The sequence below is a fragment of the Rhincodon typus genome, chromosome 41, assembly GCF_021869965.1.
Source record: "Rhincodon typus isolate 14 chromosome 41, sRhiTyp1.1, whole genome shotgun sequence".
Lineage (NCBI taxonomy): Eukaryota > Metazoa > Chordata > Chondrichthyes > Orectolobiformes > Rhincodontidae > Rhincodon > Rhincodon typus.
The window spans coordinates 3,767,383-3,779,126 of NC_063372.1; the positions used below are offsets into that span (position 1 = coordinate 3,767,383).

At 38.7% G+C, this 11,744-nt stretch overlaps 1 protein-coding gene and 1 long non-coding RNA gene across 2 annotated transcripts in view; both read left to right on the plus strand.

Annotated features, from left to right (window-relative positions):
- Positions 1–11,744, plus strand: part of naca (nascent polypeptide associated complex subunit alpha) — a 21,451-nt gene continuing 9,707 nt past the window's right edge. Inside the window, exons 1-2 of the mRNA XM_048618800.1 lie at positions 1–64; positions 1,853–1,924. Coding sequence (XP_048474757.1) covers positions 1,855–1,924 — 70 coding nt within the window. The 5' untranslated portion in view covers positions 1–64; positions 1,853–1,854. The remainder of the gene's footprint in view (positions 65–1,852; positions 1,925–11,744) is intronic.
- LOC125487397 overlaps positions 4,131–11,744 on the plus strand; it is an 8,824-nt gene continuing 1,210 nt past the window's right edge. The window contains exons 1-3 of the long non-coding RNA XR_007265872.1: positions 4,131–4,673; positions 8,188–8,286; positions 10,637–10,681. This is a non-coding gene — a long non-coding RNA (uncharacterized LOC125487397). The remainder of the gene's footprint in view (positions 4,674–8,187; positions 8,287–10,636; positions 10,682–11,744) is intronic.

Below are 11,744 nucleotides of genomic sequence, written 5' to 3' on the forward strand. Positions count from 1 at the left end.
AATATCTGTGTGAAAGAAGTTCAGTCTCTTTCTCCAGCCATCTTGGATTTGACGAGCTGAAGCAGTAAGTGTCTGTGCAAAATCCACTTCCATCCGATAGTTAAACTGTTGGCAATGAGTACAAAATTGCCTTTGCGAGGGAAAGGAGTACTTTGTACTTCAAATGTCGTGAAAATTGATCAGTAGAAGTTGTATTAACGTAATGTTGAACAAAAATGTGCGGGGCGATGAGGGAGGTGGTGGTAGCAACAATCTCGTGGTGTCCCACCGGTAGTTTATTGGAAGGAAGAGGGTGGGAAAGAGCCCCAGCAGTTGTGGGCATAGCCCAATATGCTTTGTGTGGCCGTGTGTACTATTTAGCTAGTTAACCGTTTACATTTAATTTCATTTTTTTAAGTTGTTAAGGTAGGCCACGAAAAGTTGTTTCGACCATACCTTTAGGTTGTGTGGGACCGCCAGTTTATAGGGAACCGTTTATTTAACTGCAAATCGTCTGTATTTTTTTGTGGGGTGTTATATTTTGCCTCATTCTTTGAAATGCGTTTTTAAAAATGATTTGAGTTAGTAAAAAAAACTTCACATATTTATATTTTATGTTCAATACCACTTTCCCAGGTTATTTGTGACTCATGGTTGCCTCCCAAGATATATTTTGTGCTTTTTTTTTTAATTTCTGCCACCTATGGTCTCAAATGCCAAGAATGCCTTCACCTATTTGCAGTAAATGATGATCACTACATACAATCATCTTAGAAACGGCCAAAAACTCTAGTTTAAGAAAATATTCAAACCTAAATAATTAAACGTGTAAAATATGGTATATTGTAGTTGAACTTGGTTAAAGAGCCAAAGTCATTAAATGTCTAAAAATTCTGTTTTGCTAATGGGACAAATTGACTAGCTGAATTATGTATATTTCAATGTTTGAATGATGTATTGATACCATGAGAACCTTGTTTGTTCCTTTTAGTTGTCTAATTGAAGTTGTATCGAATGTTTGGATTTCACTATAATCCAATAATGCCCACTAAAAGTTCCCACAGTTTCAAATAAAGTATAATATACGATTGCTGCTTTTGATCATTGTATTCTGTACACGGTCACTTCCTTCACACATTGCTTTTCTTTTGTGCATTAGGTGCTAAGTGATCTGAGCTGATTGTCGCAGACAGCTACAATTGTGCTTTGGTATTAAAACAGAAAATGTGGAAAACATTCAGCAGATCTGGAATGTTGACTGTTTCTAACTCCACAGCTGCTGCCTGACCGACCGAATGTTTTCCAGTATTCTCTATGCTTATTTTGTTTCCAGCGTCTTTGGCATGGTCCTTTCTGGTTTAGCCTTCACAAAACTGCAAGTTGCAGAGATTTCCTAATCTGTTCAGAGATGTTATTTACGCACCTCTAGAGCAGGTGGGACTTGAATCTGGGCCTCCTGGGTTTGCAAGTTGTCTTGTCTTGTCTCCTCTTGTGAATTACGTGGTTGATTTCTCAGCCACAAACTAAACAAAGGGCTGAAATACCAAAGTTAGGCCAGGCCTTAAGTTAGGTTTGATTTGTTCTTGAATTTTGCTTATAACATACCACAGTGTCTTTGAGCATTGATTGTCATTGAAATGTGTCTGGTGAATCCAATTTTACAGTAAACTGCTGCACACTTTGAACAGTGCAGTGTGATCCAAAACTTCTACATGAAAATTGTACTTTGGAACAAACTTGCTGCAGGAAAAGTTTTTGAAAGGTTTTCGTTTTCTATTCAACCAGACATTTCTGGCAACATTGCTATTTAACCCTTTTCATGGGTGTGCTTAATTATGATGAATGAATTTCTAACTGCGTATATTTCTTTTAGAAATGCCTGGTGAAGCCACAGAAACCGTTCCTGCCACAGAGCAAGAAATGCAGCAGCCTCAAGCTGAAACAGGTTTGTATGCATGCTAACTGTGTGCAAGGGATCTTTGTTAGTATTTTTATGGGTTTTATTTACACTGTGCCGAGCCAGTTTATTTTTGGTTTATTCATTGGGATTGCTATAAGTAATGATCAAGGCTTGGCATATTAATTGTAGATCGTCTTTTAGTCACACTAATATTTATGTAACTTTTCTATTGACCTGTGGGTTCAAGTACCCAGAGAATTGCCCTCCAACTTCACGGTTGAGTATTTTTAAGGTTATACGCTTCACACTTTTTTGTTTTTCGTTAATGGTCCATTTTCAGGTGCTGTTTGTATTCTCCTCCACCTTCTGTCTCTGCATGCTTGCACAAAATGTCTGTCAGTGACTGTAAGTGTCCAGTCGGGTTGGTATTATCTCAATGTAGAACTTCTTTTAACATAACATGTTTTTGGAAAGTGCAAAGATTGATAAGTGAAGGGAAGGTTTCTCTGGGCATCCAACAATCAAGATCAAATGGTGTACTGATGATTAGAAGATTTCATGATGACTGCGTCTATGGCTTTTTAAATAAGTGACTTTTGCCAGGGTATGTTGAGACTTGTGGTCAACTGGGCCACTTGCTGAGGGAAGGGTGAGTGTTGCAACCACTTTGTACTACAGTACTATTTGAATTGAATGTCAGGGGCAGTCTGTCAATTCTTGGCAGATTTATGACTTTTTTGTTTTTGTGGAAAACTGAATAGGCAAGCAAAATATAGATGGCGCCAATTGTTTTCTGGGTGGGAGTGGGATTTCAGAATGTTTGTTTGGTTTCTATAGTGAGCTGATTAACAACTCTTTTTTTTTTAAGTGTGCTAATGTTGGTTTCCTTGGCCTCAACTGGTCATCTTCACAAACCTTTTAGAGTTGAACTTCTGAAGGAACAAATTCATTGTGGCTTAAGTTTTGGTTGCGCACATGGTCTCTTTTTTTTTCCCCTACAAAGTTCCTGCAGAAAGGTACCCGTGTTAGAGAAATGGGCGCATGCTTCACTTTCTTCAGCATTTTCAGTTTATTTCAGATTTCCAGCATCCACACTGTTTGGTTTTATACGTGTGTTGGCTTTGTAAGTTCTTTAATTTCCAAGGTGTACAACCACTTCGGCGTGATTGGTTGTTGCAAGTTACAAAACACCTTGAAATTGAGGCTCATGCAGTTCTATGCATTGTTTGCTTCTCAGCATAAAATGCTTGCACAAACATTTTGAGCACTGAAGTGTAGTTCCTCCCACAAGTGTTACAAAATGGCAGCTATACATTCTGTTAAGGCCTTGAACACAGCGCATGAAGCATGCTTCATGGGGATTAATTTAAGAAGGTTGTGATGAACAGTAAGCACAGTCTTGATGTAGCTTTGAAATTGTTTTGCACTGAAATAAGTGGTGGGTGTTAGATTGTTAATTCTTTGCATTAGCTTTATACAGGAGGAATTTGGTGTTAATGGTTAAGGTGACTATTTGTCGTTTTACGTGATTTTAGAACAATCTGATAGTGTTGCTGGCTTTTTTTTTGAAAAGGTTTAGTACAATGAAAATTTGGATTTCAACATATCATTTAAATCAGTTGCTTGTTTGTAAGTGACATGTTTATTTGGTGTCAAGTTACAGGAAGCTATGTTTCTAAAACTTGGTGTCACTATTGCACGACAATCATGAATTGCCCTTCAAGGTTGTCAAGTTATGTGTTGTGAAATGGTTTAATACTAAATTAAGTTACTTTGGGCTGGCACAAGTTGGGAGTGTTGTAGCACACTAAACTTTAAAGTTGAGCATATTCCACAGGCAGAAAAATACAAGTTAAGAGAGGGTCCAGAAGAGATTTACCAGGTATGGAAGGCTTGATTTATGAAAGAAAGGCTGGGACTTTTTATTGGAGCATAGGCGATCATGAGGTGACCTTTTCATGGAAGCTTATAAAATCATAAGGGGTACAGATAGGATTAACGGTAGGTGTCTTCCCCCTAGGGTGGGGGTATTTCAAGGCTGAGGACATATTTTTAAGGTGAGAGGAGAGAGATTTAAAAAAGACATGGGTGGCAAATTTGTTTACACAGGGTGGTTCATGTGGGGAATGAACTTCCTGAAGTGGTGAATACGGGCACAGTTACAACATTAAAAGTCATTTTGGATAAGTACATGAATAGGAAAGGTTTGGAGGGATATGGGCCAGGAGCAGGCGGGGGAGACTAATTTAGTTTAGGATTATACTTGACATGGACTAAAGGGTCTGTTTCTGTGCTGTATGACTCTAAATGTAAACATTTATTGATATGTATGCACTTCTGGTATTGGTGCAAGGCTACATGGTACTTGGGTTTCTCCTTGGTTTTTTCACAGTTTCACAGCTTACGGGCAACTGACTAGTAAATATTTACTAAGCACCTAGTGGGATGCCGGTCACTTCACTGTGTAGCAGGAGCACATTGTTAGTGCATGTGGTCACCTGGTGTCAAGGCTAACTTTCTTCTGGGTTTGGGGAGGGCATTCAAACCTCAAGGGTAACTAGTGAACTTGGACAGTGTTAGTTTTGTATTGTCCACTTGCAGTACATTCCCAAATCCTTTACAGCAGAAGAATACAGTGATTCCCCTGCCTCTGGGGGAGAAAGCACCGCTTCAAGCGAATTGGCTCCAGGTGCTGACTCAACAGAATCGGCCATTACTGAGGTGGCAAGTGAAGCTTCCCAAACTGAGGCCGTCATTGAGAATGCAGTGTCTCGGGCTGTTCAGGAGCTTTCAGGTGCGTTGTTGATAGTATTAAGGTGGTAGCTTTGTCAACATAGTAGCCAGGTTTTCTGTTTAGTTTCTAAGTACAATAATTATTTTGCAGTTGTTTTCCATAGTTCCTTGAAAATAACTCTGCATCTGAATACACCTGCTTTTACTGTATAATGCAGAAGGTTTACTACAGTAAAGGGGTGTGTTGAAAGTTGTCATGTGAAGACAAATAAACTAACACATATGAAAAACGCAAGTTTCCTCTAAGTGCAAAAGTTGAGCCTGCTACTGGTAACTGTCTTTATTGCGCCAAAAATATCACTGATTTAAACTCAGCAGGTGAGAGCTGAACTTAAATGACAATATACTTCATAAATGCAAGGACATACCTAAAGCATATATATACATAACGAAGTAAAGTCGCCCTGTCGATATAGGAAAATGCAGAACTAATTTGCGCAAAATAAAATGCAATGCTCTGAGCTTGCAGGAATGTGATGCCATATCTCCCTCTAGATATGCCAAAGTGCTATTTGTATGAACTGCTTTTGAAGTATTGCTTATGTAGGCAAATGCAGCAGCCACTTTGCGCAAAATAAGTAACACGTGCAAGTCCTAAGGAGAATGTGTGTGTCCTTGTATCTTGAGTTGCTGTAAAGTACTTCGCGTGCAAATATCACTGAGCAGGCAAATACAGCATTCGACTCGTGCAAACCAGACTGTGTCGAGAGGGAAAAATTTGCAAAAATGCTATCTCTTATGATCCTGAATTGTTTTTTTTAAGGGAGAATATTACAAATCCAGCAGCCACTTTGCGCTAAGTGAATCTATAGTGAAGTTGAAATGATCATCGCTATAACTGGTTATATATTTTGCTGGTGCCTGATGGACTGTTGTCCATTAGGGCTTTATGTTTGTGTCAAATTTGAACGGTAGGTTCACTGGAGCATTCCCTTGGTGCAGCAATAGTGCTGACCTGAGCTGGAATTCTGAATGTCTAGAGCTGCTGTGTAACCAATAATTGTGTGTCTTCAGGAGTGCAGAAAAGAGAAGGGGCCACAGAAAGCAGAGTTTGAAATTGCCCCACACTGCTGTAGGTATGTGACCATTTCTTTGAATGCATTTCTTGAGCTGTTGTTGATTCATGGCTGGATTTGTTAGTTCAGTGGGAGGCTGAGTCCTGGGAGGCTGCATCTATTTTCCCTTGCATGGATCAGTTCAAATTCAGGGTATGGAGAAAGGGAGATGGACAGAGAGTGCAAATTGGATGTCAAATCTTGTCCCGATTTGAGTTTTTATTTGAGATGTTCATTGTTCAGTTTTATTCAGTGTCAAACAATCAGGATAAATTAGTGGTCTGAGAATCATAACTTCATATTTTGACTGTTAGTTGCACAGTTTTATTTTATATATAAATCCCTTGATGACTTTGCCTTCATTAAGTGCTAGATGTTGGCTTTGGAGAAAGTCACAGCAAGAGGCGTTACTCGAGTTGGTGGTTGTCACTGATTTTGTTTGCCTGATGAGTTTGTGTTTCACTCTTGATGGCGTGTCTTGTTAGTTGTAAACATAAACCTTTGATCATAATTTCAAGCAGATTGAAAGTGAATTGAAGTGAGGTGACTTTGACTGAGGATGATACTTTCTAAATTGCCTGTGTGAAGATTGACTAGTGAAGTGCTAGTTTGAGGCCTCTGAAGTAACATCCATGGCTCGCTGAATCATGACCTGAAATTAGGAAATACTTCACACAAAGTACGGCACAAATTTGGAACTCTCCTGTAAATGGCTCATCCTAGATCCCCTGTTAAAACTTGAAATTTTGGTTAACCAAAGGTGTTTAGTGACCAGGGGCAAAAGTGGCCTTCTATAAAATTGCTTTTGTGGGATTAAAAAATGTAATTTTAAAGGTTACCAATTCGTGCTAATCCAGAATGTATTTTGCTCGAGATGTTTTAATCTCCAGTCATGCTTCTGTGATTTGGTTGGATTGTTTCTTTTCAATAAGGCTGTGCAAAATCAGAACTGAATAAGGAATCTTTCTCACTTAAACGTCTATCAACAGGGAGCATACACTTCTGACTCTAAATGTATCTGTAAATTGTCTGGTTAACCATTTATTAATACGTTTGAATTCTTACAGAACTTTTCCATGATACTCCACATTAACGATTTGCAGTATTCTAACAATTTTGACCTTTTGTAGGTTTATTGTTTTTGATTCTTCATTTTGGTAGGCTGCAAGTGGTAACCTGTGTCATCACTTAGCCTAGAGACAAAGTATTAATTGGGCCTACAAATAATCAGTGCTTGCGTTTTTATTTTGCAGTGCATCTAGTCTAAACCATATGCTGTGGATGATCTTTAAAAAATTTTTGGCTGTGTATATACTTTTGTTTAAAATTACTGGGACCAAAGATTCCATCGGTCTTGGTGATTGGCTTGTATCCTCTTTAAAAAATACTTTAGCCTCCTACAGTTGAAGTAGGAAATCTGTTTAATCCTAATGCATCAATTTTTTTTTCTTTGCAGAAGTCTGAAGAGAAAGCAGAATTCTACTGAAGGGAAATTTAACTTTTTCCTAAGCCGCCGCCAATGTTATAAATAGTTTACTATAGCAAATTAATTGATTCAGTATTGGTGAACTGTTATACAAAAGGAAAACTTTAAGGTGTTAAAAGATTTAAGAAAAAGACTGAACTATGCTAGGGACTGTCCCTAGCATAGAAGGGTAAGGGATGACCTTGTTAGGAATTTAAATTGTAATGATTTTGATAGGGTATATGTCGAGGAGACATTTTTACTTTTTGGAGAATCCTAAACTAGAGGCATAAATGTGAAATGATCATTAACAAGTCCACTAAAGAATTAATGAAACTCTCGGTAGTGAGAATGTGGAGCTTGCTACCTTTAGGAGTAGTTGAGGCAAATAACTTCGATGCATTTAAGGGGAGTCTTATCGTACAAGAGAGAATGGAATTCGAAGGATATGATGAATGTAAAGGGGTGGGCAAAGGCTGATGTGGAGCAAGTCACTGCACCGGTTGGGCTGAACAATCTATTTCTGCTATGGTAATTCTGAGGTAGAATTCTCCACTGAAACCATTTTGGTTTGCTAATCGAATTAGATATAGATTTTTCCAAGCTGGTTTCTGGACTCTTCCTCATGTTGTCAAATTCCTTTATTTTAACTAATTGTATGATACTTCTGTTGCTTTGTTTTAATGGCTTGTGAAATGAAAGCATTTGTTTTACATTGCCTTGCTGACTTTCTTATTTTGAAGTTCTCTGGGATCTCATCCTATTTGTATTTTTTAAAATTTGTACAAAAGTGCTGTTAAACTTGTTTTGACAGATGTAATGTGGATTGTTAAGTCCAGCAAAAATGGTGTGGAATGTTAACTCAGTTTTCTTTTTCTAGCTTATTACAGTAATTCTCAATGATTATGTATGTGTAAAGTTTTCTGGGTTTAATCTAGACTGTAAGCTTCTTTTTAATGTTTGTCTGTAACTCATATTATCACTCAACTTTCTAGCTGGGGCTGGTGCTCCTGCCTCAGAAGCTCCTGCTGTGCCTGGTGCAGCCCAAGCACCTGCCTCCCCCGTTTCTCCTGAGAAGTCTGTTCAAACTGCAGGTAGACTGCCAGTAGATGACACCTTAAACTAACAGTGATCTGAAACTTGCAATTTTGCTAACAACTTCCTTGTCTGTTCTTGAGCACTCATGTATTCTCAGTACTCTAACCACTCCATTTGAAGTGGGTGGTGACCTGCGTTTTACAGTCATTTTACCTCCAGACTCGGCCCAGACTGGGATTATAGTTTCTTGTGACAGCTAGCTATGTGGATCCTAAAGTGAAATAGATTTGACAAGTTGATTTGGTCAGTGCAAAACATGGCATAAAACAGCCTAAACTGAATTGTTGAACTCTGATCCCCTTGGGGAGTGAAACTTGTACCAATGCAGTTGTAGTGTTATATCTGAAATTTGGCTTGGGAGATCTCTTTTTGTTAAATTTGGGAAAGTTTACTGTACATTTCCTGATTTCTATCTTGTAATTCTTGAAACCAACACGTTACTTTTTTAAAAGGTTCAACTTCCTGGGTCCTAACATCACTTCAAACAATAATTTAAGCCATTTAAGTTCAAAACTTATTCAAGCTGTAACTACATGGTTAAATTATTATATGTAGTTATGGCTTTTCTTCTAAAATGTCTTCCCAAAGAGTACCAGCTTGTGATAATTCTGGTTCTACAGTTGTTGGTTGTCTCCTGTGACCTTGTTCAAGATGTTTCCGAGCTCCCCACCCTATGCCCAACTATGTCACCGGAAGTGATTAAGGCCTGTTGTGCTTCACTGCAGGCATGGCTAAGATCACATTTCATGGACAAAACAGAAATGTTCCTGGCAAAATAACTCTGCCATATACTATATATGCCAATGAAGTGACTTTGTTCTGAAAGTAATTTTTAATCTCGCTTGCATATATTTGAGAAGCTGCTCAGCTGTGTTAAGGGCATAGGAATGTCACTTAAGAATGTAGTGAGTTAAATGCCTAAAAGTAATGAATAGATATTGACACTATCTCTTTCTTAGATGCTGGCCCACAAAGGAGTCCAATTAACTTTTGAAATCCATATCCCATCAAAAATGCAAAATGGTTAGGGTCAGGTGGTTAATGCATTGTCGGTCACATTATAATCAAATGATCAATCTAAAGCTTATTTTACACTTGACATGGAGATGAGAATTCAGAATGTTTGCCTTTTTTCTATCTTGTCTTTGCAATTTTTGTAACTCTTTCTTGAAGACTGTGTTGTCAGTAGGCTTATTTAACAAATTGTTTCTGATGCATTAAGATTTGTTTTGTCTAAATCATGCACTTTAATAATGAGATTTCCTCAATTAGTCACATCAAGTTATTATTATCACCACAGTGACTGGTTAAGCCTGGAGCATTTTCCTAAAAACGAAAATTGATTCATTTCATTTGAGTGGGCCATCTTCCACTCTTCCCTATTGTTTATGTTAGTGTTAGCAGCATCAACCATCTTCTATCAAGTGAGAAGGTGGTGGGGGTAGCTCAGTGGAAGAGACAAGGTACTGTTGATAAAATCAACAAGTGAAGTTTCAAATGTTGCACACAAAATTGGGGTATAGTTCATATAAATGAATGTGACCAAGTACAGAAAGATATTTAAACTTGTAGAATGGATGTAAATGTAATTGGCAAACGAGTTTTGTTATAGTTCAAGATCCTGCATTTTGGTTGGAAAAATAGAGGGTGTGGAATGCTTCGGTAATGGTCTAAATGGTGGTGGAGAATACTCGGGATGCAAATACACAGTAATGATGCTGGTTAATAAGGCTACTTTTTAAAAATTAAATCAAGCCTGTGGGGATCATCTCGAGCAGAAGTTAACTTTGCAAAATTTCACTCTCAAATCATTAAAGAACTTGTTTGACTTGTATGTCAGGAACAGGGTATATTCATTGAGGGGAAAATGTGAACTTTTAATACCAGAACTAATGACCTACATATCAGGAAAAACCAAACAAGCAGGGCTCTTTTTTTATTTGAAAAGAACTGAAGGTTGATCTGATTTGAGATCGTTAAAGGGAGATGTGACAAAATGGAGAATGGAGAGACCGAGACCAAGCCCAAAGCCTGTAAGTACTAAGTTGTCACTGAATTCAATAGGGACTTTAGAAGAAACTTTCTGCCACAGAATGCTTGGGGTAAATAACATTGACTCATTTTAATTTAGCACAAGAGGGAAAGGAAGAAAATATGCCAATAGGTGGGTGTAGGCTTTTATGGAATATAAATGACAACATTGATCCATTGGGTCAAATTACCTGTTACTGTGGTGTAAAGTTAATAACTTTTTTTTGTAGTTGGTTATATTTTCTATGAAGCCTAAATCCTAATGACAACACTGCTCTATGCTTTTATTCATCATTTTTTGGTTATCTTCAACAGCTACAATTGAAACCTGTTCTGAGCATGAATCAGTTTCTTCAGCCAGTGAGTACAGACAGGCTGAATATGAATCCAGCAGTGCCAATAAGATGGAGCTTTCGGCTGCTACTGACTTGCATGGCCCTGATCTCCAGCTTCTATCCTGCCAAACCACCACCAATGATTCTTCATCCCTACTACCTGATTCTGTGTCTCTTGTCCAGCCACCCTTAGAGCTGTCTCCATCTTCTCCTATCTCTATAATTTCTAGTGAAGTGCCTTCATCTACTGCTGGCCTCACTACTGATCAGCCACTGTTAGCTGCTGACTGTACTGATGCTGTTGATAAGTTGCATTCATCTACTGACCCAGTTGCAGCTGCTATTGTTGATCAGTTGACTTTGCCCACTAACTTGGTTGCCTTGTCTGCGTTGCGTCTTTCCAATAATACCAGTGTTCCACTGAACACTGAAGTAGATTCTGATTTTAGACTGTCTGAATCTGACCAGGTTACTGTTGCCAATAATATTCCTTTGCCAGCCTGTTCAACGATAACTAGCGTACCTTCACCCACTGATGCAGTTGATGGCCCCACCACTGATCAAATGTTTTCGCCCACTGGCACTCCAACTCAACATTTGACTGATCTGGAAGCAACTGCTGTTTTGCCTGAGTCGCTGAAGAATACTAATGTTGCCCCTTATGGACTGCCTTTATCTCCTGACTCTGTTACTACCAACCCTAGACTGTCTCCATGTGACAGTATTATTGCCCCCACTCCCTCTGGCATAAATATTAAGCTGTTGGCTGATGGAATTGCTGAAACTACTGTCACTGCGCCTTTACTTGATGCTGTTGCTACACTCGATAGGCTATGCTTGCCTGACACTATTGTTGGAATTCCTTCACCCCCTGATGGTATTGCGACTGATCATTTGCCAGCACCTACTGGTATTACTGACCAGCCACCATTAACCATTGGCACTCTTGATCAGTTGTCATCTCCCACTAACACTACTGCCTGTCAGTTGCAGCAGTCAGTTGCTGATGTTGCTAGTGTTACTGGTCAGTTGCCACCTCTTGTTGATGAATTCGATCAATCGCCATCGTTAACTGATGTCGCCAGTCA